Genomic DNA, 24,700 nt, shown 5'->3' with positions numbered 1-24,700 from the left:
CTAATGATGTGCTTGGTATCAAGCAGCTGAAGCTTGTCATGGTTTTGATAATCGTTAGAATGAAGAAGATGAGAAACCTAAAACATGCAGGGCAGTGGTCTTCCAGGACTAGAATTGGGCGCCCCTGCTCTGTATGAAGACATGGTGTACGTAAACATCTTTCACGTCTCAAATGCTGAGGCTGAGTCTAATGTCATCGGTAACATTTATGACCGCCGCAGTGGCTTCTGTTTATCTAGGATCTTCACGGTCTGCTGTTCAGTTCATGGCGCCTGAAGTCCTCCGTAATCCAACAGTGAAGGTGCAGTGATGTCTTTTTTTTTAGTGCACACATGTTGAGAGTTTCCTGTTCTTGCACACAGGGTAGAGATGTGCACCTATGGACAGCCCCGGTATTAGTATCAGCCACGTGTTAGATCATGAATGAGTCCATGTAATACAAAAGTACACCGGGCTCCCTGGGGAAGTCATGACAATCCCTGTCATGTGTTGTTTATGGAGTTGTAAAAAAATAATGTCTTTTCTTGTCAGTCCCTAAACCCTGGTCAAAAACACAACTTGATTTGGGCATAAATCTCCACTGACAGCCTTTGTATAGTGGCTGCTGCTGCTGATGACAATAAACCAGCAGTTAAAGTGTATATGACCATCCCATAAAGGCTCTGAGTGGATTGTGGTATTACGCATTGATTGCGCTGACCATTTCTGTGCAATCAGTGTACCATAATTCAATTGCTGTTAAGGGACATTTAGTTGGCTCTAGTTTTTAAATCCAAAATTGCAAAATGGGACCTAAATTACGAAAATTGTGGCTTTTAACAATCTCATGAGTTGGGGGTAAATGAAAGGAAAAGCCAAAAGTGATTAAATAATAAATAAATCATCTTGAATTCAAGGGTACTGATATGTGTCCGCTTTGCCGTAATCGCCCATTTCAGACCGCTAACGGTGGCCCATCCTGAACATTTCGTTAATTCTACCTCAGTAATCAAGCCACTCTACAGGCTGTAAAAGTCAATGACAAGAAACAACAATATGCACAAGACAAACTCATTAGCTCGCTCCAGTGTTTGTAGGTAAACACTGAGAAAGTAACAGCCCCCAGATAAGGAAAAGGGCAGACAGTTAAAGTTTTCACAGTCCAATAAACCCCAGCTAATGCATTTTTGAAGAGCAGTTTGGGCCCCTACTGAGGGGAGAAGTGTTAGTGTTACCATCAAGGCCAAGATAATCGGACCAGTAGGACCAGTTTCAAAACTTTTCCCTCTCATCTTGCACCAACTTTCTTTTTTTTTTTTTACGATACTGGTGTTAATGATGTCTGTGGTTTTATTAGATAAGACATTGACATTTTTCTTGAACAAATCCGGATGTTGGAAATGTACTTACTGTAGGAATCTACCTGTACTCCTCAAATGGAGCTCTAAAAGCTTTTCTCCTCAACCTGTCTACACCATTTCCATTTGCATGACACATGCTGCCTAGTCCAAATACGAAAGGAAGATTACGCACACGCTTATATAAGTCCATTCTAGTGTAAGAGCAATCTCCTAGGAGAATGTCTGACTCCTTCCTGCCATCACAGACAGAAAGGGGGAAATAATTATGTGTTTTTTTTATTTTTCCCTTATCTCCAGAGTAGGGGAGCCACTAATATGAACAGAGTGCTTTCAGGTAGCTAGGTCTGTTTGCACATCTTAGGAGGCAAAACAGGGGGTTGATGGCTGCCTACTACCACAGCGCTGTAATTCATGCCCATATAAATGGCTCTAAAAGGGACCAGCGAGTGCCAGTCAGCCAACAATGACATATTTCTCTTTAATGTTACGGACTTGTTCTGCCTTTTCTAGTTGGGCATAAACACACAGCTCATTCGTAGCTGCGGTCAGTCCAAAACAATGGATGGACAAGTCAGGGCTTCTCATTTCCAAAACAGCGATGCCTCATTCTCTTCCAACCCAGAGGGACCAAACTGCTCTGCCAACAGCAGCATCACTTGTCTTTTCTGGAAAGCAGAGCCGGCCAATTACAGCAATATCCCACCGACTGATGTGTTTATGAGCGAGCTGGCAATGGCGGCTTCAGGTAATTCTGATGGATTGCGAGACAGGTGTCAGAGGGCTCGGGAAAGGTCGATAATTTGATTCAGAGCATTTTCTCAAAGCCGCTACAACAATGCAGGGAAGCCAGTGTGCTATTTATGTATCAAATTGATACCCCTTAAAATCTGCAAGACAAGATGAAGTCACTGTCTTACTCATTTGTCCCTCTGGGCACCATATCGTACAAAGGTTGATGAGGGAAAATCACAGATGAAGCATCACACTACAAAACAGGATGACGCCATACTCGATGTGACTGTATTCATGCGTCAAAGCAGATTGCGCACAAGCTGTAAAGTGCTGATATTGCCCACAAGCTGTGGAGATTTCAGGTCTCAGGGGGGTTGACTCAGGATCTCTTCCCACTGGACACCAATTACACGAAACATTACACTAGCTGTTTTTACACCCATTTCTGGGGAATTCTAAAAGACGAATAGGCTCCACAGTCCGTGCCCACCAGAATCAATTCTTATAGCAATTACAGCAAATGAGCTACATGTAATTGAACTGGTTGGTCACCAATACCCAATGAAACCCCTTCTCATGGCTTTCCAGTACATGTTGCTGTCCATCGAATCAAATATTTTTTTAACAATAGATTGATTTTCTTTGGTGATGGGAAACTTGAGGAAAACAGCTTGTGTGAGTAAACTAGAAAAGGTTTGTTTTCTTGTTTTAGACCAACAGCAAACCGTTTTCGACATCAATCACTTTAATTATCTGGCTTAGAGGTGTGTGTGTGTGAGAGAGAGGCCATATATCAGGAGCACCTTAAAAAACAAAGGATGTTGATGCTGCTGGTGTCGGTAAAGAAAGGTTGATGCTCAAGTAATATGGCTTCAAAACCTCAGAAAAGTCAGTGTTTCAGCCTTGGGGGAAAAAATTAGTTGTTCCATTAGTTGTTGAGACATTTTACTCAAAACTACAAATGTAAAGCTCATGCTGGTGCTAGCGGTGAAGTCAGGGGATCACCAAAGTCATCAGAATTCATCCTCTAGGAGACATGTGTACATTATTCATGACATGACATTACACAGACTATATTCTTTATTCATCAGGGACAGTGCAGATTAATCTGCATTACTGCAAATGTGCCAGTTAGCCAAGGCTAATATTCAACTGCTGTCCCTCAGGCTAGTTGTCAAATTGACCAATAAATACCAATTTACAGATCTGATTCTGTCCAAATCAGATTGAGCCTGACCCCACTATAAGGTCTGCATTTAATAAAAACAAAATAATGTGAATTTTTCATGAAACCAAATCCATTAAAGCAAGGGGGAATTTTGAGAAAATGACATCGGTTTCGGGTAGAGAATCAAAGATGGCGTCCCAGCAACCCCATCGCTAGAGCTATGCTGCAAACATAGCCACAATCAATATTTTAATGATATTCGATTGGAGTCCTTATGCAATATTTGCCTTTCTGATGATAAAACAACACTTATGTTATAGTTTGGGTCAAAATACACATTTTATTTTAAAGCTCAACAAATAGCTTGTTTGATTTTGGAAATACATTTTGGAGCAGTTGCAGTTTTATTCCATGTAAAAGCGGTCATGGGTTAATCAATGTTGTACCCCAAATTCCATGTATTGAGTCCTTTGGTCATGTAGGAGTTTTATTTTCTATTTCAAGGCCACATCAAACATCCTATCAGTAATGCAAACCAGCATCAGATTGTGTGGTAAGCTGTCTCAAACATCTTCATCATCACAGCCATCTCCATAGTCCCGTTTTACCTGCTGGCCATCTGCATTTCCCTTTAAAAGTGAGATGAATGATGTTAATCAGCGTATGGGAGCTCTGTGCATCCCTCAGCTCCTGCTTGTCCTGCTGTAATAAAGCAGTCTGCCTGCCTGAGTAATTACTCTCATCTGTCTCAAGCATATGAGCAAAGACCTGACCGGATAAAAAGCTCTGCTCAACGGCCCCTTTCTGGCAGCCAAACATGTAGCAAAGCACAGCACAATTATTGATTCTTTATGAAAAAAAGGCTGTTTAAAGGAGGTGCGTGAAGGCAAAATAAAATCTTTCACCTTGACTAATCACAAATATACTGAGAACAGGAAGCAGTATTTAACAAATTCTTTTATTCATTTGAAGACAGCATCAGATGCTGTGAAGATCAAATGTTTGCCACTTTCACAATTTAAGAGCATTATTTTAAACAGAAATTAACTAAAAACAAGGAACGTCTCAAACACTTAAAGTGTGACTTAATGTTCTAAAAGAAGAGTACAAGTATACATAAAAAAAAAAACTTTGCCACAGTAATGCTCTTTCATGTCCGACTCTCAACAGTTAATACAAGTAGCAATAACAGCAACCTTAAAGCTGAGGTTAGTAACTTTCTGCAAAAAAATTTTTTTTTCATATTTGCTGAAACTGTCACTATATCCTGACAGCACAACGAGGCAGACAATCTGTGAAAAAGTTATTTATCTTCACCTCCATCTGCTGCTCCTGTCTGCCGCAAGAGCCCTCTCTTTGTGCTCCTAATGACATATGCTAGTGTCCACTGTGCCCAAAGTGAAACAGCAGCTCAGAGCAGCTGAGTCTCATTGATGTTAATCTCTTTACATTTACTGAAGTGTTTAAGTTAAGGAAGGTTGGGTTAAATTGCCTTTTCTATAGTGTTTTTAAATAAGGTTACATTTGGGCCAACAAAAATGTACTTCAGCCATCAAATTATGGGCTTGTATAGGTATAAGCATCTATCCCTAGTGACAGTTTCGGCTAACATGGGAATTTATTTTTCTATTAAGTCACCAACTTTAGCTTTTCTAATAGAGACATATCGGAAATAGGTCTCAATTTAAGCACTGCCCACTTCTCTCTCAAGCAGTGTCTCCACCATCTTAGGTAAGAAGGCTTCCAGGAAATGAAAGAAGTCCTGAAAAACTCCTGTCTTGTCACTGGTTGGCTCCAACTTGAGCACTGCTTTTGTGCTTTCTGTCTCACCCACTACCTGTGGCCACACCTTGAACTCCAAGGGATCCTTGAGCTCCGGCTCTTTTTCAATGATGCTCGCTGTGACCTGGGATTCCAGCTCCATACAGCTGCCCTCAGGCCTTGAGTCTGTATCTTTGATCAGCTCCCTTCTCACCTTCCTCCTGCCAGCCCACACAATGTGCTTTTGCACGCAGACCCAGTGAGGGAATTCAGGCTTGCCTCCTTTTGCCAGTCTTGGCCTTTTGCCTTGGGGCGACGGAGAAACTTCACTGTCAGAAGATAGCCGCCTCTTGACACCGGCCGCGGCTGTACCAGGAGAGATGGCTTCGTTTTGGGATTCAACACTGTCGTGGCTGTCATTTGTCGATGTGTTGAGGGAAGCCGAGCTAGTTTCCATTTCCATTGATGTATCGACAGCTGAATCGTCTCCAAAGATGACGTCTGTGGAGGGAGTTAGGTGGCACTTCAGAACACTTTGGAAGACTCCCTCCACCGCAGAGCAAACCTTCTGAAACCACAGCAGCCGGAAACCATCTCCTGCCATCTGCAGCTGGTTGCGCAGTACTTCAGTAAGTGATGCCAATTTGAAGGGGATGCTGATGGTCACTTGCTCTGATTTGGCCCGTGGGACCTCCCCATGGGGAGTGAATAAGCGCACCAGCCCCCATGATTTCCCCTTGGTGGATTTGCGCTGGTACTGCAGGCTGCGGCAATATTTGTCAGCCTCCTGGCACTCCCCCTGGAAACTGCGATGAGAGCGTTCATTCAGGTTTCCAGTTACGTTGTGGGAGAGATCAAAGGGGTCCAAGAGATTTAGGGGACCCAGTTTGGGACCATGGGGACGGTTCTTGGTGGGTCTTTCCTCATGCATGGCATCCTCTTTATCCTGACTAAGGAAATCAGTGATTGGAAGTGCACGCCCCTTCCTGACAGATATGACGCTGCTGGCAAAATCAAACTTTGCATAGAAAGTGAAGAAGCCAAAGAGCAGTGTGCCTGGATAGAGAAGACATATAGGGTGACATTTAGGGTCGGTAGTAGGGATGTTGGCATTGTGTTTAAGGAGGTTAGATTATATCAGATTTAGAATTTATGAAGAAGCAAGGTTACTTAAAAACTTGTCACCCATTATCTTATTTCTGTCACTTACAGAGGTCCTGTGTATTCCTGCTGGGGGGCACAGCAATAGGCTGACTAGGGAAGGTGCAGTTCCAGCCCTCAATCACACACTCTTCCTCCTCACCTGCAGAGAAGTTAACGCATAACAATTATTAAACGAAATGACAGCAAAACTGACAAAAATCTTGGTGTTTTCACCGTATGGGAGCATCTAAATCATCTCAATAGGACAGAAAAACTTAACGAAAAATCCTTATGGTAAAAAGGTAAACTAACACAGAAAAGTGATCTGTTGTGACTTAGATTTAAATTATTCTTAAACAGCGCTGAGCTGCATTTCAAATTAATCATCAGGTTCCCAGCTTTCACATGCTTCTATGTGGCATCTACTTGGGCTCTTATCTACTGAACATCCGAGAAAAATGTGGAATGTTAAGAGGTTAACAAACTGCACGGGTTGTCCAGACTCAACAAGTCATGAACAGATAACCTGACTGAAAAAAACACCACTGATGATGAACAGCTGGCATGTTTGTGCAGTTGCGCTTCGAACACAAAAGTAAGAGAGGTTTAGGAGGGGAATGTGAAAATGTTCTTGCATAAAGCCCAATGATGAGCATTGCATTGCAGCACTTACAGGCCATGTCTTTGAGCTGGTCCACTGTGGGGAGGACAGGGGGCTCACAGTTTTGCAGAAAGAAGATGATCAGCAGTGTCAGAGCATAGTTGTTGAGCACAGGGCCGGCACCACTGGGATTACCTACAAATCACAATGCAAATGTGAGGGTTGTTAAGGGAGCTGTATTCAACATTCAGAACAATAATATAGCAGCAAACAAATACTTGCTATATAAAGATATAGTGGAGTAATGGCGACGTAAGCAGAGAATTAAATCACTCTCCATCTGTGTGTTCCGTAATCGTTTTTTCTGTTGTTTATTTGGGGTTTTTGAGGTGATATTATTGCTCAGCATTGCTGCCTGTGTTTGTGCGTGTGTGAAACCATGACACAGACAGAGAGGGTAGTTCAGCAGCACAAGCAGAAATTACAGCAAAACTTATCTAAGCATAGTTTTTTCCCCCCCTCTCATGTTATGCACACAAATGCACACATGTGTGAATATGAATGATTATCAAATCCTGATTAGAATCAGGTTTGTTAGAGTAGAAATAAACCTAAATCACACAGGGCAGTAGCTCTCCATGGGCTGGGTTGGACATCCCTTGTCTGAACAGATCTTAATAAAAATCATATTATAAACACATTTATAAAGCAATCCTGATGCTTAAGCCAGTTATATACGAGTGGAAGACCTGATTATCATCTTTGTAATGGTGCGTTGGTGTGTGTGTGTGTGTGTGTGTGTGTGGGGGGGGGGGGGGGGGGGGGGGTCCTTATTGATAAATCCACAGATGTGTTTAAGACTACAAAAAATAGCATAGATTCATACAGCTGCAAACTCTGTTATTTGATTTTAAATGAGAAAAGCTTGCTCTTCTTTTTTCTTATCCATTTGTTATTTTGGCACCTGGTCAACACAGATCTATACAACACAGATCACTGCAATCACTTCAAAACGTTTGGTATACAACAGCGGCTTTACATGTAAAGATTCCATCATGCTCTGCAAATCGCGGTTCATAAATGCGCGGAGGCTACGCTTCATCAAAGGGAATAAAGATGATGTGCCCCAGGAGTAAAAGGTAATAAGTGTGCTCTTCAGTGAAGAACACACGTATCGAGATTTTATTCTATCAGGGGACCCAGTCTGTAGTAATCAAACACAAAATCCATTTTAACCACAGCTTCCATAACAAGGCACTAAAAGCAATTGCAAAGCACTGTCCAGACAGATCCTAAAAAAGATCATGAGGGGCAAGCGGAGTTCTACTGACATCTGCTGATCAAAAACTGAAATAACAACCTATATGCACAGGTGACCACACCACACTAATCTTGACTGTAAAAAAAACCTCTTATTATGATAAACAGCATTGGTGCTTAAAGGCTATGCTGTAACACTCAAGCCATTTCATCTTACCAGCCAGCTGCTTCTGCTTGGCCCAGTATCGGATGGTGTACGCCAGAGGCCTCAGCCTGTCGTCTATCCCCGAACACAGCTGGAGGAAGCGGGTGTTTCTTACTGCCAGTCTTGTGAGGGGAACAGCATAAGAGAATAGAAAACCATAATGTCACTGTACAGGCTAAAAACATTTCTCACCATATATGAAGATTTTTTTTAATGTTACAAAACATCAAGGAAATCCATGTGGAAAGAGTCATCAACTGACCTGTTGTTAATGGTGATGTCCCCTTGCAGGTTAAGTTCGCTGTGATGGAACTTAACTACAGGGAGGCGAGCACTGCTGACCACGTTGACTTTATGTACACTCGGGACACAGCGTCTAAGGATTGCTGCCACAAGGTCCAGGACCTCAGTGGGAGAGGCAGTGGACAGGTCAATATCTGACAAGATGGAGTCCTCAGAGCGGCCATCGTCCGAGGTGCCCTCACCAGCCTTAAGAAAGAAGGAAAAAAAAAAAAGATGATATAACCTTAGTTTTGGTGCCAACACTGAGGTAAAAAAAAAAAGCACTTTTAGGCACAAATGACTGTTTCAACAAAAATGTCAGACCTGTTCAGTGGCAGATTTGGCACAGGCCTGGAACACCTTGGTGTTTTCCAGGTCCAGGAACAGGTCGATGTCGCAGGAGTGGATGCCGAAGGTGTTGACAGATGAACCAAAAGGCTGAATTTGGCTGTCTGCAAACCCATCCAAACGTAGTATTAAAAAAGAGAGACAAAATCTACGACAATTTATTAGAAAATTGTCACTTCAAGACCAGATTTCAGAATCTTGACTCTCCATATGAGAGCTTAGAAGGTCACCTGGAAAAAACTCCACGAAAACCTCTTGCAGGAGTTGAACGAGCAAGCTTCGCGCCTTTCTCTCGTTTTCTCCCAGCTGAAATCGCTCCACGACGTACTGCATCTGTGCATCCACCTGGAAGAGGACAAAGAACAACACCATACTTCCTATGGTCATTGAATAAATGACTAAAGTATCATTTTTTTGTGCGCAGATTTCCCAAACTATGTTCCATTAACACAAATATGTTATGCATTATTCATAGTAAGTATAGTATCAATTTTATATAAAGCATGTTTTTATGGGTATTATAAGATATACTGTAATGTTAACTAAATTGAGACTTAAGACTGTTGAGGGTCCACCAGAAGCCCCTAGAGTGTGTATTGCTCTTTACAAACAAGTGTATTTGCCATTCTTACAGACCCACATCTCTATTGGCAACAGCCAGGCTTTACATATGACAACAGGATGCTTACAGACGCCAACTGGCACAGCTGCGGTTTGAGACGGTCAAGGGCTTGTTGGAGGTTCTGGAAGTCATTCTTCTTGGGAATCAACTTGAAATCCTTCTTTTCCCTGGGTTTGACACGCAGCTTCAAGCCTTTCATCCGATGCTCAACACAGGACAGGGTCGCCTGTACGCTGTCAGTCTCAGTGAACTGCACAATGGCGTACACACCCTGTGAGTGCAGAGCGATACATCAGTCAGACTACACTGGGGTTCATCACTCATTTTTCCATATGCTGCAAATTAACCGTTGTGGCGTTTAGTACTGTGTGTGCACATACAGTGGGGTGGGTCTACGAACATGATTTTAAATAAGCTGTATTCCACTGTAGAACAGCTGACTGACCTTGTCTTTATCCATGATCACATCTGAGACTGTCCCGAACTGCTGGAAGTGCTCAGCTATGTCAGTCTGAGAGATGTCAGGCTTAATGCCACTGACAAACACACTGTGCTGCTCCTGGGTCTTCCTGGTAATCCGCACAGTGCTCAACGTCTGGTGTTTCCGCCCTTTGACATGCTGCTCCAAGCTTGGCACTGTAGGAAATTAAAATATGAACAATAACACTGACCTCTTAAGAAATACACTAGTTTCCAAGATTAAGATTAGGTATTTCGCTAACGTGTTTAAGTAGTCTCACAGATCATAAACGTATCTAGTATAACTCACTGAACATGTTGACTAGTACAGAACATTAGGCAAGGGCAACTAGAAACATCAATTGGAAGTTATATGTTGCTAGTTTTAAGATTAGCGTACGTTACTTACGGTTTGGTAAATTGGCTTTACACAGGGTGCAGTGGAACCCTTTCGGAGTCGTTTTTATGTCCTTGTTTGCTTCCATGATGACAAAAAGTAAATGTTACCGACAAAACAAGTAAATAAATCAACCGCTAAGGTCCTCAGCCAAGTTTGAGGTCGACCGCTCGGCTCTCCATGCGCCTCTCAAATCTCCCTCCAGCGTACACTCTGCGTTGGTTTCGAGTCCGTCTCTAAAATCTGTCCGGGTTGCTCGCTCTCCTGTTCCAGCCCAGTTCCGGGATTTTTTACTTGTGCAGCAAGGCCTGAAATTATGATAAGTATGTATCCTTTCCACAGACTCATCAGCGCTGTGCTGGTTTTTAACTACATTTAATATAGGTGTTCATTTATCACCCAACATTTTTACATAACTTGCCTTATTTTTCAATTTCCATGCGTGAACAATGGTCTTACTTTTAAAGAGGTATTTTACATTTAAGCTTGTTTTAAGGGTGATAGGGCTTTACTGTGATGAAGCAGTGCTTGTGTTTATATTGAAATTTCTCACCAAATTTATTAAAAAAAAATCAGCATTTCGTGGGGTGACAATAGCTCATCAGGGGGAAAAAAAACAGCCGAGGTCTTGCATTTCCAGTGCAGAGGTACAGACCAAAGGTTGGGTCTTCTCTATGAAATTGAATGAATGCTTTCTAATGTGAGGTGGGAAGCTCCACCCCTGCACTGTGTTGCATTTGTCCAAATGATGCAGTGAGGAGTCAGGTTCAGATGAGGTTACACTTTAAAAACTTTTGAAATTTCATTGCAAGGGGATTTAAATGTCTTAACTGCCAAATTCTACACAAAATCAAGATATATTGGTTGATAACACCTTAATGTTTAAGGTACGGTGTGCTCCACAATGTAGGCTTTCTTGGTTAAAAGCTTTCAACTACTTATAGACCTGTAATCCCATAGACCATTTACCAATTTACACTTCCCTGCCTCACATTTACCTACCTGTCTTAGAAAGGAATGCGTTATATTGTAATATTTTCCCTTCTGCCTCTGCCTATAAAGACAGCCCAGCACCTGAATTGCACATGAGGGCAAATGTAATGCCATTTCACTTTTCAGTCTTATTTTCCAGCATTTTCATAACTGAAAAAAACATGACAGACAGTGCCTGGCCACTAGAGCTGTTATCTGTAAAATAGGCTACATGTAAGCCTCATTTGGTACATTTCCACCCCAGTTACTTTAACCCCACAGAGAAACATTTAGACAAGACAAATTCAGGCCACATCTTTCATTGTAGAAAAATTTAATCACTTTTTTCACCATAAAATTATTTGCAAACCCAGGAATGAACAACATACCTCTTCTAACAAAATAAATGGTTAAAAACAAGATTCCCTGCTGTATTGAAAAGAAAGAGGCAGTGCTTCATTTTCAGATCTATAGAACTACTTTCCTAAAATGCCATACAATCTAATAAAAAACACAAGTACAAAAAGATTTAGGAAAATGTCATTGGGATTAAGAATATATACACAGGTGCTTTTATTTCTTGGCAGATCTTCCTCTGCGGGTTTTTGGCTGTGCGTCAGCCTCAACACTTTGCACCTTGCTGGTGGACTCCGCTTCGTCAGTGGTGACGTCAGCAACCTTCGCTCCGCGCCTGGCTCGCTTGACCGGCTGAGCTTCGACAACTTTGTCTGAGAGATCCTTCTCTTCAGTTTCGTTGGCATCCTTTGACACAGTTTTGCTTTCAGTGTCGACTTGGCCTCCGAGTTTGGTCTTCCTACTTCGAACTGCCTTTATGGTTTTTGCTTTTGGAACCTCAATGACTTCCAAGTCCGCTTTCCACCGGACAGATTTTTTTGCGTCGTCTTCGACAGCGCTGCTTGCATCTTCGGTGGGATTGGCCTGGTCACTGGACGCCGTGGCATCATCTGCTGTGGGCTTTGCTGCTGCCCGTCTCGCCCTTTTGGGCGCCTCTACTGAAGTTGACACAGGCTCTGAAACCGGATCTGATGGTTCTGCATTAGTCTCCTCAGGCGCAAGTGCTGTGCCTCGACGGGCTCTCTTGGCTGGAATGGCTTGTGAAACGTCATTTTTCACCAACGTTTTTGCCGCCTTGGCCCTGCTCGGTTTAATGACTGGAGCATCTGGCTCCACTTTATTCTTCTCTTCAGCCTCCAGTGCATGCTCAGGCTTTTCCTCTGGGACTACAGCAGTGACTGCTGCCTCTTCAGTTACTTGTTTTCCTCTCCTACCCCGTTTGACTTTGTCTGTGGAGCCGACAGCAGGGACCTCGTGGACCTCAGTAGTTTCGGCAGGGGTCTCGTTCTCAGTGTCTTGTTTTGCTTTCCGGCCTCCTCTCCTGGGTTTTGCAGCCGCCGAAGCCTGATCATTCAACTTGGCTGGCTCAGCAACAGACGGTGCTTCAACCTCTTCTGGGACTATCGTTTCAGCGGCTGGGACTTCTTCTCTTGATTCTTCAGGGTCTTGCTCTGCTTTCCTGGTTCTCCTCATTTTTTTAGCTGGCTCCTGGGATTTAGTAGTCTCAACTGCAGTGGATTCTAGCTTTTCTTCTTCCTGTTTGGCATTTCTTCCTCTCTTAGTCCTGACTGGAGGCTGAGACTGCTGCTTTGTCTCCAAGACGACAACTTTGTCTTCTGCCACCTCATTTTCTTTAACAGTATCGGCTTTTGTCTTTCTTCCTCTTCTGGGTTTTTCAAGAGTAGGAACGGCGTTTTGAGGTTGAGCATCTGCTGTAAGAGGCTCGTCAATCGCAACCTGACTTTCCTCTGGCTCTGGTTGAGGTGGCTCAACAGGTGTTTGTTTAGTTTTTCTCCCTCTAACTGGCTTCACAACAGCTTCCTCTGCAGCGGGGGCAGATTCAGTTTCTTTTATTGAAGCAGTCTGGTCACTCACAGCTTCAGTCACCAGTGTTGTTTCCACATCTTTCTCTGGTACCGTTTCAGTTTGGTCATCACAGGGGCTTTCTTGAGACTTTGCATTTCTGCCTCTTGTTTGTCTAACAGCAGGTGGTGCAGTAGCGTCAGTTTTCTTCCCTCTTCTCCCTCTGACCGGAGCGGGGACGACAGTATCTTCGGAGTATTCTGCTACCTCCTGTTTAGACTCAACTACTCTCGCCCTTCTGCCTCGGACAGATTTCTTCTCAACGACAGCATCAATTTCTGGGACTTTGAGAGTGTCGGTCTCCACTTCAGGTAAACTCTCACTTACAGGCCCCTGAGGAACAGTTGCCATGGTTTGGCTTTCATCCCCTCCACTGGGCAACACCTCCAGCTGGTCAATGCAGACTTGGTTTGCATCTGCTTCTTTAAAAAAGAAAAGAAAAAAAGATAGGAGAAATGTTATCTTTACAGTGGTTGAAGTATCAAATAAATGATGCATTCAATACAGTACGAGTCGGGAGTTGTGTTTACTGATGAAAAACTATGACCAATTGTTAAAACACTGAGGGTCAAATGGATAAAATTGGTCCCTAAAAACATTATGCAACAATTGGTATTTTTTCAAATTTGCAACCCTACAATGTCAGAGTGGTATACCACAAACTGCAGGAGCTTGCATAGTAAATTCCACAAATTCAGTGCGGTTAAGTTCATTCAGTTAAGCTCTTATTTTTAGGTAAAACGTTAAATAATCAGAAGTACTTCAGCCAGCACTTCTTTGTTCAGGGTCAGAAATAATTAAGTGATTCCGTTTAACCCAACAACATGACAGCAGAAACACAAACAAGTATAAAGAGGACATACCTTTTGACATGTCCGCTCGGGGAACATCTTCACTGTGAGTGCTAGGCACATCCTGCTGCTCTGGCGCCGACTGCTCAGGTTGTTTAGCTTTTCTCCCACGCCTGGGCTTCAACACAGCCTTCTCCAGGGGTGCTGCACTGTCATTTGCTTCGTGGTCTACATCAACTGGCGGACTCTGTTCACTTCCAGGTTCTGGCACAGTTTCAATTGCAACCTCTTCAACCATTTCATGTGGATCACTGGAAGCTTGTTTGGCCTGTCTTCCTCTTTTGGGCTTAAGGGCAACTTTGGAGGTCTGGGACACACTTTGCTCCACTGTGAGCTCGACATCCCTGCTTTCTTGAGACTTTGCATTTCTGCCTCTTGTAGTTTGCCTAACAGCGGGTGGTGCTGTAGCTTCCGTTTTCATCCCTCTTCTTCCTCTGACTGGAGCAGGAACAACAGGATCTTCAGTGTGTTCCGCTGCCTCCTGTTTTTCCACAGCTGCTTTAGGTTTCACCGTTTTTGCCCTTCTGCCTCGAACAGATTTCTTCGCATGGTCGGGATCTTCGGCAGTTGTGTCCATTTCTTTGACTTTGCCTGAAGAAGTCTCCACTTTAGGTTGCTCTTCGAATATATTCAAACCTGCTGCATCTACTGTAGGTTGCTGTTGTTCAGATAACTTCTCATCTACTGTGTCCACTTCAGGTTGTTCTTCAGATACAGCATCTGCTGTGGACCGATCTTCAGGTAACTTCTCATCTACTGTGTCCACTTTGGGTTGTTCTTCAGATACATCATCTACTGTGGACTGATCTTCAGGTAACTTCTCATCTACTGTGTCCACTTCAGGCTGTTCTTCAGATACAACATCTACTATGGACTGATCTTCAGGTAACTTCTCATCTACTGTGTCCACTTCAGGCTGTTCTTCAGATACAGCATCTACTGTGGACTGATCTTCGGGTAACTTCTCATCTACTGTGTCCACTTCAGGCTGTTCTTCAGATACAGCATCTACTGTGGACTGATCTTCAGGTAACTTCTCATCTACTGTGTCCACTTTGGGTTGATCTTCAGATACAGCATCTGCTTTGGGTTGTTCTTCAAATAACTTCTCATCCACAGCTGCTTGCGAGATTTCCACAGCATCTGATGATTCATCATCATCATCATGTCCACTTGGCACCTCCTCCAAGTGTTCATTGACTACTTCATTTGCATCTGCTTCTGCAATAAGACAATATATAGAAAAAATAAGAATAGAAAAAAACCCAAGCTGCGGTAGTTTTTATGAAACATTTGCATCAGGTTAAGGACGTATGTTGACAATAGCCTTCCATACCTAGTATTTTTTTGTGCCATGTTCCTTTAGATAGTCCAACTCACTCTATTTTGTATGTAATTTCAATATACCTGACCACTTAAAAAAAAAGGGGTAAATATCAGTCGACATACCCTTTTCAATGTCAACTTGGGGAACATCATCAATAACATCTGTTGGCACATCGTCCTGGGGCTCCTGGTGGGCAAAGTCTAGTTCTGTATAAAGGAGAGAAGAAAATGAAGCCACAAAAATAAAATCACCTCTTCATAGTTGTGTTATTTGAGTCAAATAACCCTATTTATATTAAACTTAGGAAACAACTAACCTTTTGCGACGTCTTCATCACATTCCAGAAGTGTTTGATCTCCAACCTGCTGAGAACATTTTTTAGACAATGAGCACTCACTTTGAAATAAAGCAAGTAACTGAGTACCACACAAACACACTCACGCTCTAAATCAAAATATCCACATTCAATTAAATGACTTAATGTTATGTGAAAGTGTTAATATTTACAATCCTAATAAGCTTTTAGCAGTTCATTATTTTCTTAATTACCTCATTTGTCTCCACTTGTCCCGTGTGTTCAGTCAGTGGCTCCTCAATGAGCTCTTGGTTTCCCTCCAAGTCATCCACCGGTGCATTACCGGTTGGTGTTTTCACAAGTCTCTTCTCTCGGGGTGTTACCAATGGGGAGCGCTTCATGGCCATCATTTCAGGTAGGTCTTCAGATTCTTGATTGTGTGCTGGGATCTCCACAATTTCCTCAACATCATCGAAACTCACATCAACAGCCTCTAGACCTTTGGGAGTTTCCACAAGTTTTCCTTGAAAGTCTTCAAGAGGTTGAGACTCCTGTTGTGGAGTCTTGCAAATTCTCTTAACTCCGGTGAGGCCCTCTTGTTGTTCAGACGTCTGTTTGGGAGTTGTCAGAAGTTCCATTCTGATGGCCTCTACAGGTTTGGCGTCATGTCTTGGAGTCTTCATCATACTTTTAACTCCGGTTAGACACTCCTGTTGTTCAGGCTTCTGTTTGGGAGTTTTCAAAATCTTCCCTCTCAGATCCTCAATAGGTTCAGTCTTCTGTCTTGGCGTCTTCATGATCCTCTTCACTCCAGTGAGGCACTCCGGCAATTCCGGCTTCTGTTTGGGAGTTGTTACGGAGGTCGTCTTCAAATCTGTGCTCTGCTGTTCACTCGAATCATCAGAGAGACTCTCCAAGGCAGGGGTGTCACTGAGGAAGCTTGATTCTTGATCATCATTAAGAAGGCGTTGGACTGCTTCAGTGTTGTATTTTCTTTCTTTTATGGTGGATGCAACACTGAGTGGAGACACCATCATTTCACCTGCACATTAAAAAAAAAGAGTCAACATTTTAAATATTGAATTACCTAACAAATCCCATAGATTTAGAATTATGCAGAACACAAATATCTTGCTTTAATTCTCTCCAAACAATCAATACCACACACACTTTACCTGGCTCCTCTGGCGTGTTCAACACTGACGGCTCCACCACAGATGTGCTTACTGGGGTCTTTGTGGCATTGTTCTCATTGATTACCAATCTCCTCTTTCTGTCATTTACAGGGGTTTTTAACAGCTCAGCAATTCCTGAAAACACAACACACAATATAAGCAGGTACAATATTGAAGTCTAAAATTCATTACCAAAAGCAAGTGTTCCATGTGTTGGGATGGAAAAGGGCTAATTACCAGTCAAGTCCTCATCCATTTTCATGTTCTTTTTAAGGAGTGCAGTATTGGGGACCAGTCTTGGTGCAGCTCCAGTGGGATATACAACCTTTTGTTTGTGAGCTCTGCCCACAACAATGGTAACGGGTGAATCTGCATGTCCAGTGCTGACGTGGCCTTGGATTTTTCTTGCAGGGGTCTGACAAGATTGAGAAAAAGACATCACTGTAGTTTATGAAAATGGTAACGATGCCCACATCACAAACAGATATGAACCTATTACAGCAACCGTTGACATGCAGTCTGTGTAAACACTGATTTTAAATCATTTAGGTCCATACTATAAATGTATAAGTTTCTGAATTATTTTTTTAATCTGCATATGTACACTTTGAATACTGTGAAAATGTGAGGTGCAATGTGATTGGGTCATTGGTGTGGGGTTATACAGCATTATTAATACAATTTATTCAAAATGGAATAAATAGACCCTGAACAAAAAAAATAATAATAACTTAAGTCAATTTGATTATAATAGGTCCAACAAGTTAAGGTTATTGCAAGACAAAACAAAAGAAGTAATTGTTACAATGATGTAAATGTATAGTTGTAGCATCATAATTTACCTTTGGTTTGGACACAGTCTTTTTCGTTGTCTTTTTGGTGATCATTATTCTAGCTGGAGGAGCCACTTGAGGTTTAGTTTGCCCAAATCTCACAATGTCTGCGTAGGAATTTTTGACTGAAAGGAACACATAACATTAAAGAGAAAAAATGAACACACGTAAAATAAATAAAGCATCAAACACTGAAATTGTGTGGTATAATGTCAATGTCGTTGAAATAATTAAATCCGTCCATATATGCATGTGAGGAAAAATGTTAGTTAACATCACTTAATGGCTTTCAGCTTTGCTTTTCACACCCACTTAACATCAATAGAAATTTTGTCTTTGGATTCAAAAGTTTTCTAACGTTAAGAGATATATTATACATTTGAGGGTTGAAAATATACCTTTCATAGATGCCCGTGAAATGCCACTTCTGCGCATTACTTTTACAGCACTCTTTGGAGTCTTCTGTGAGATGCTCTTCCTTCTCAGGGGTATTTTAGGTGTTACAGTGACTAAAGGCACCTGGGCAGTAACAGCATCTTCTGCAACTGGAGATGGTGTGTTGATCTGTGACACAGAGAAGCGCCCTTGTGCTCTGGGGGTCTGGACTCCAGCACTTCCCTTTGTAGGAGATGGACTTTTGGATTTTGGTGACTTCTTTGCAGGAGTTGCAGCCTTGGGAGAGGGGGTCCTGGGTTTCGGTGACTTCTTCGCAGGAGTTGCAGCCTTGGGAGAGGGGGTCCTGGGTTTAGGTGACTTCTTTGCAGGGGTTGCAGCTTTGGGAGAAGGGGACCTAGATTTAGGTGACTTCTTTGCAGGAGTTGCAGCTTTGGGAGAAGGGGACCTAGATTTTGGTGATTTCTTTCCATGTTCAAACTCCTACAAAAAAACAAGATACATTTTAAATGGATTATATGAAATTCAATGATATGGTGGATAATTATTGTTGAGTCATCATCATCCTCCAATTTAGTCTTACCATTTTCAAACCAATGACGGATGCTCGTCTAAGGAGTGACAGTTTGGGTTTAGACACGCTCAAGCTTCTTCGCGGAGAGGCCCCTTTGCGTAGTGGAGAGTCAGGAGGCAGACGTTTGTCAAATAACTCGGGACACAGGAAACCTCCAAAGGACACCCGTTTCCTTTTCTGCTCTTGCGTGGGCAAGTCGGACGCGAGTTCTTCACTTTTGCGTTTTTTGGGTGTCACGTTCACTAAGAAATGAATTGAAAACATGATTGTATGTCAGTAACCAACCACGTTTACATAACATTGCTGTAAATCTATTGAAACACATAAATTCAAAGAGAGAAAAAATATAGTATAATATTCATTACCATTTTCAACTTTTCCAGAGTTCCTTGGTGATGCCTTTCGTGTCACTGCTGGCTCTTCTTGTTCCTTAGTCACTGCAGGTTGGACCTCCTTGCTTCTCCTTCTCACAGGGGATTTGGGTGTTTGGGCAGAGATTTTCTCAGTTACCTCACTTGCAGTAAACCTCTGGGGGGGTGTACGGTTTCTCTTTTGGGATGGCGTTGCTTCAGACGTGGGAGTATTTTCAGCTTCAGGTCTGGCCATCTCATTAGAGGGAACCTGGAAGGACCTCCTCTGCTTCTTAACAGACTTTGGGGTCCCGGTACTTACATTTTCAGCCTCTTCCTGAATTTCATCAGCTATAGGAGAGGCTTTAGCTTCATCCTTCTTAGGAGGGATTTTGTCCTCTGTGGGAATGACAGGTTTTCCATCATTTTTTCTGACTGAAACAGGCCTTGGAGTGCAAAACCTCGAGGTAGGTGTTTGAAGCACACTGGCAGAAGATTTCCGAGGAGTCTTGACATCCAGAGATTTTTTGATCATTTGGTAAAGATCGTTGAAGGGGGAGGCGGTCTTGCTTTGCAGCAGGTTTTCATCCTCCTTAGACTCCACCTCAAAAGTTTTCTCCAGGGATCGCTGGATGTTGTCGTGGTTAGTTCCATCTTTCAAATGAGGGTCTAAGAATGAACAAGAAACCAAACTCAATATAGAACAAAGCTAAAATTGAAACAAAGTGTTAAGACTTGAGCACAGGGGAAAAACTACAGGCACCAAACCCTATATATAAAAAAACAGGGTTGAGGAGTCTTTTTTAAATGATCGCAGGTGTTTTATAGACTGAGCTAAATATAAAAACGACTACAAAGACTTGTTTTTTAATAAATTATTTGTTTGATAAGGCATTGACCATGTACAAATAGATACTCAAATTCATGCTTCTGTACTTATAAAACATTCAAAGTAATGATTTCTATACAAATCATCTGATCAGTAATTTGATACTTCAGCAGATATACCAATTGTGGGAATGCACGCTGACTTAATTGTGCAACATTAACTTAAAATGGCCAATTCCAAATGACCACTGTCTCACCTGTGGAGACTTCAGATTTTTTTTTGTCTTCAGTTTCAGAGGTAACAGTGCCCCCCACTTGCTGATCTTGAAGAACCTAGACATGAGATACTTTCATTAACACATCTTTAAAATAATGAAAACCATCAGGAGTGTATCCAAATTCAAGTCATTCTCTAGTTATAAAAGATAAAATCATGAGTGAGTTACTTTAAGGGTTTCAGTTTTGCCTCCTGTTGAAGACCTCTTCTTCGGTGTGGGCGCTGGAGGGTACTCAAACCTGAAATGAGAATTAACCAAAACATGTAAGAAAGAAAATGGAAATAGAAAACAGGCCCATTCGTTTTCCAATTTCATTATATATGTTATGTGCTCTTTAAATACATTCTGCCCATATTTAATTTTAATGTGCTCTTGGAAGCACAGGTGAATGAGGAGCGGTGAAGCCATCAGTAAAAACATATATATTGTGAGTGCTCTGCAACATAACTGTAAAACTCTTGTACAGACGAGAGAGACAGCACTTGCAGCTGGAGAGAGGTATAATTAAATGGCATGTTGATTACGGAAATGAAAATGGTGTGAGATCGGGTGGTAGGAAGCAAGATCATATTAAGGCCAAATCCTGATACCAACAGTCATTTAGTGACACTGAAAGGCAAATATCTCTAATGCAACCAAATGTCCCCTTCGTACTCACCTGAAAGAACGGTCAATAATGGTTATCACATCCCCGTGCTTCAAACGCTCAGACTGTGGCACAGGCTCTCCATTGACACGAGTTGGATTCACTGAGCTCAAATTTGTCAAAATGATCTGCGAGAGAAAAACACAGCAGTCACCTCAAACACAGTCTGTCAAAATAGCTCACATCAGAAATGTCAGCTAGGCTTTTTACTTCTGTCTAGGTCAAGATTTCCAAAAGCTAATTCCCAAATGATTTTAGCAATGAGACCTTTTTTAAAAAGCATCTACAAATAAATATGGCGACATTAATGTCGCCATATTTATCCAATAACAGTTAACCGCATTATCCCAGATATCCTATTAAGACGAAACACTGACACACTTGTATATGTTGATATGTTCGTGTTTGAAATGTGTCGTTACCTCTTTATTTTCATTCAAGTCAATTCTGCAATGCTCCTTGGAGACATGAGGAAGCTGAATACGAATGTCACAGTCAGGCTTCCTGTCAGACCGCAAAGAAACAAATGTGTGAACAAAAGAGACATGTAATGTGGAATGTAAGTGCATGAGTGGTGCTTGTTCATGTCCAAAGGTAGCAAATGTAATGTCCCATGGTCTGAAACTGAAGCGAACTGAAGGTTTGAATAATGGAGCCTTTGCATCCTATGGAAAATATGGTAAATACCAAAAAGCCAACGTGAAAACTGCACATGAATTCCCCCTATGCGGTAATTTCCACCGGGGAGCTTGTAGAATACTTTGAAACATGAGTTGCCGAGATGAGATAACCTTTGACTTTTTCAACATGGTGGAGTATGCATGTAGGCCTGGGCTACTTTGATACAACAACACTGTTTTGAGCCGGTAGGGAAGTTTATGTGCTTTAGATGAGGGTGGACCAAGCTTAAGTGGTTAAAACATAAATATTAGCCATCTCTTGTCTAAATCTGCTATTCATGTTTGATTAAAAAAATATATAATATATATATAAAGTAGGTCCCACCTCCTGACAAAAGGGGCTTTTATAGTATCATTCATCTGCCCAACTCAATAAGGCTACAACATAACATTTGCAAGTAATTCCTGTTGTACTAAACAGACGTGTATTCAGATAAAAACGAGTGCAACTGAGCTGAAACAAAAGAAGAGATGGTGTGTGAAATGTGAACACATGAAGAAGAAGAAGAATTCCTTTATTAGTCCCACGAATGGGGAAATTCAATTTATCACTATTATTTTTCATTTTTCACACACATGCAACCAATGGAGATATGTTAGAGCCGGGGCCTGCCAGTGACCTGCGTCCCGAGCAGTTGGGGGTCCGGTGCCTTGCTCAAGAGCACCTCGGCAGTGCCCAGGAGATTAACTAGCACCTCTACTGGCCACCAGTCCACACTCCATTCATGATCCACACAGGGACTTGAACCAGCAACCCTCCTGTTCCCAGCCCAGTCACCTATGGAGCTACTACCGCCCATGACTTGTCAAACTAACATTATATCCAGCAAATTTTATTGAGCTCACCTTCCAAACAAGCATGTTGCAGTGAGAGGAAACTCAGTCCCATCTCCTCCGGTCCTAGTCAGCACGACTACTTTCCCATGTAACGGCATTTTCGTAAGTTTACCTGGGGGACAGCAGCAAAGAAACATGTAGTTAGGTAAACAAAGGTGGATTTTTTTGGAGACTACAACCTAAAAGCCTTCCACAAACATGGGGAAGACTGGACGCAAAGTGTGAAAGCAAAAAAAAAACCTATAATTTCTATACATAACGATATTTCTAGTAACTATATTAAGCCATTGACGTTTGGCTAATTATAATATCATTTAGGTCAACGTTGTGTTTACGTTATGGACGAAACTCGACATTGTCGTTGTAGGTCGTTAAACGTTATAGTGTGTTTTACAGTTAGGTTAAAAACACTGACACGCGACACCCCCACGTGCGAGGTCGCCAGGTTGGTAACATAACGTTATAATGTTGTCAGAAATAGGCTAGATATCATAAGAGTAAAGTAAGTTGATGCGCCATTAATAACTAACTTTACCGTTACGCTACAAAAACGAGATGAAACGCGTGCCGCTAAATGAAGTTAACGTCCGTCCGGTGGCCTGAGAAACATTTAAACGTTCACGTTAAGCGTTGTGAGCCTTACCTGGAAATCCGCTCAAAGATACATCAACTTCTGGCAATCCATAAACTTCACAATGTTTACGATGACTATAGTTTCATATCAGACTAATGCACACTTAGTTTCCTACCATACCCTACAATGTACGTCGATGAATGGCTAACGTATGCTATCTTGGGAAGCCGTCACTATAGGTCTCTCTGCGCTCACACATAGGTGCCTTGATATTACTCCGCCACGGTACAAACACACAATAACCTGAAAGGCGGATTAACTGATGTTTCGGGATACATACGCCTATATGTATTATTATGTTTATTAAGATTTTATTTTATATTGGGTTCTCGGCATGACATTTAACTGCTCTCAAATAAAAGGGACTACTTTGTTTACGAGGTTTGGCGGAACAATCTCACTTTGTAAAGGCAATCCGTTTTGAAAATGTTTGAAATTCCGCGCGAAGGCTGTTGATTGGTTGAAACGTCACAACTCTGTAAGAGGGGCGGGGCATACATCACTGGGCTCCTTCCATGTTCACGAAGATAAGATTTGGCAATTACAATGTTGTCCAGAGATTTAAATATATGCATATATATTGGTGGTAATCTGTCTATAAATATATATATTTATATATATATGTATATATATATATATATATATGTATATATATATATATATATATGTATATATATATATATATATATATATATATATATATATATATATATATATATATATAATATGGGAATGAGTCCTTACCCCAAGTCCTTACCCCAAGTGAAGGAGTTCAAGTACCTCGGGATCATGTTCACGAGTGAGGGGACGATGGAGCGTGAGTTTGGCCGGAGAATCGGAGCAGCGGGGGCGGTGTTGCAGTCGCTCTACCGCACCGTTGTGACGAAAAGAGAGCTGAGCCGGAAGGCAAAGCTCTCGATCTACCGGTCAATCTTCGTTCCTACCCTCACCTATGGTCATGAAAGCTGGGTGATGACCGAAAGAACGAGGTCGCGAGTACAAGCGGCCGAAATGGGTTTTCTCAGGAGGGTGGCTGGAGTCTCTCTTAGAGATAGGGTGAGAAGTTCAGCCATCCGTGAGGAACTCGGAGTAGAGCCGCTGCTCCTTAGCGTTGAAAGGAGCCAGTTGAGGTGGTTCGGGCATCTAGTAAGGATGAACCCTGGGCGCCTCCCTAGGGAGGTGTTCCAGGCACGTCCAGCTGGGAGGAGGCCTCGGGGAAGACCCAGGACTAGGTGGAGAGATTATATCTCCACACTGGCCTGGGAACGCCTCGGGATCCCCCAATTAGAGCTGGTTAATGTGGCCCGGGAAAGGGAAGTTTGGGGTCCCCTGCTAAAGCTGCTGCCCCCGCTACCCGACCCCGGATAAGGGATGAAGATGAGATGAGATGAGATATATATATATATATATATATATATATATATATATATATATATGGAGATCAATATTAGAGAAAAACTAATAAATACTTGATTTATTCTGGAATATACTTTCTTTTTTTGATTGTCCATAATTTAATAGAATATCAGCCGAGGCTGTGACCAAGGCACGTCAACAGAAACCTTTATTTTGTGAAAAAGCAGTAAGCAAAATTAGTGAACACTTTAAGATACCTCCCAGTTTTTGGTGTTATTCTGTCACTTGGTGACTAATTACTTATTGTTGGACACACCCTATCTATCTGCAGCTCTCCTGGTTACGGAAACCCTGAGACAGCAGGTTGTCCAAATGAAGGCCAAAGGGATGACCCTCTCAGCCATAAGAGAGGTTA

The 24,700-nt window shown here is 42.1% G+C and overlaps 2 protein-coding genes across 2 annotated transcripts; both read right to left on the bottom strand.

The window, feature by feature from the left end:
* Positions 1-4,300: 4,300 nt before the first annotated feature.
* Positions 4,301-10,510, bottom strand: tut1 (terminal uridylyl transferase 1, U6 snRNA-specific). The gene is made up of 10 exons (XM_083933202.1): positions 10,331-10,510; positions 9,908-10,098; positions 9,530-9,733; positions 9,071-9,185; positions 8,817-8,944; positions 8,473-8,699; positions 8,223-8,332; positions 6,818-6,940; positions 6,212-6,304; positions 4,301-6,057 (listed from the first exon to the last, which is right to left on the bottom strand). The coding sequence occupies exons 1-10, from the start codon at positions 10,404-10,406 to the stop codon at positions 4,925-4,927; spliced, it is 2,400 nt and encodes a 799-aa protein (XP_083789328.1). The 5' UTR covers positions 10,407-10,510; the 3' UTR covers positions 4,301-4,924.
* A 1,154-nt stretch (positions 10,511-11,664) lies between these two features.
* Positions 11,665-23,062, bottom strand: mki67 (marker of proliferation Ki-67). Its single transcript, XM_083932310.1, has 17 exons — positions 22,939-23,062; positions 22,305-22,407; positions 21,201-21,282; positions 20,791-20,906; positions 20,301-20,370; positions 20,112-20,187; positions 19,042-19,695; positions 18,686-18,918; positions 18,108-18,585; positions 17,719-17,834; positions 17,114-17,291; positions 16,877-17,011; positions 15,956-16,743; positions 15,723-15,771; positions 15,529-15,612; positions 14,092-15,300; positions 11,665-13,650 (listed from the first exon to the last, which is right to left on the bottom strand). Exons 2-17 carry the CDS (start codon positions 22,391-22,393, stop codon positions 11,864-11,866), a joined length of 6,144 nt encoding a protein of 2,047 aa, XP_083788436.1. The 5' UTR covers positions 22,394-22,407; positions 22,939-23,062; the 3' UTR covers positions 11,665-11,863.
* Between the last annotated feature and the right edge of the window lie 1,638 nt (positions 23,063-24,700).

This window comes from Echiichthys vipera, assembly GCF_963691815.1.
Source record: "Echiichthys vipera genome assembly, chromosome: 18".
NCBI lineage: Eukaryota > Metazoa > Chordata > Actinopteri > Perciformes > Trachinidae > Echiichthys > Echiichthys vipera.
Note: the sequence above shows the minus strand (reverse complement) of the source record. Positions and strands in the feature narration are given on the sequence as shown.

Coding starts and splice junctions, on each gene's coding strand:
- tut1 (XM_083933202.1), bottom strand. CDS start 10,406: ATGGAAGCAAACAAGGACATAAAAACGACTCCGAAAGGGTTCCACTGC. Junction 8,700..8,816: donor CCAAATCTGCCACTGAACAG/GTCTGACATTTT, acceptor TTCTTTCTTAAG/GCTGGTGAGGGCACCTCGGA. Junction 8,333..8,472: donor GACATCACCATTAACAACAG/GTCAGTTGATGA, acceptor TCCCCTCACAAG/ACTGGCAGTAAGAAACACCC.
- mki67 (XM_083932310.1), bottom strand. CDS start 22,393: ATGCCGTTACATGGGAAAGTAGTCGTGCTGACTAGGACCGGAGGAGAT. Junction 15,301..15,528: donor CCAAGTTGACATTGAAAAGG/GTATGTCGACTG, acceptor GTCTTATTGCAG/AAGCAGATGCAAATGAAGTA. Junction 13,651..14,091: donor CCGAGCGGACATGTCAAAAG/GTATGTCCTCTT, acceptor TCTTTTTTAAAG/AAGCAGATGCAAACCAAGTC.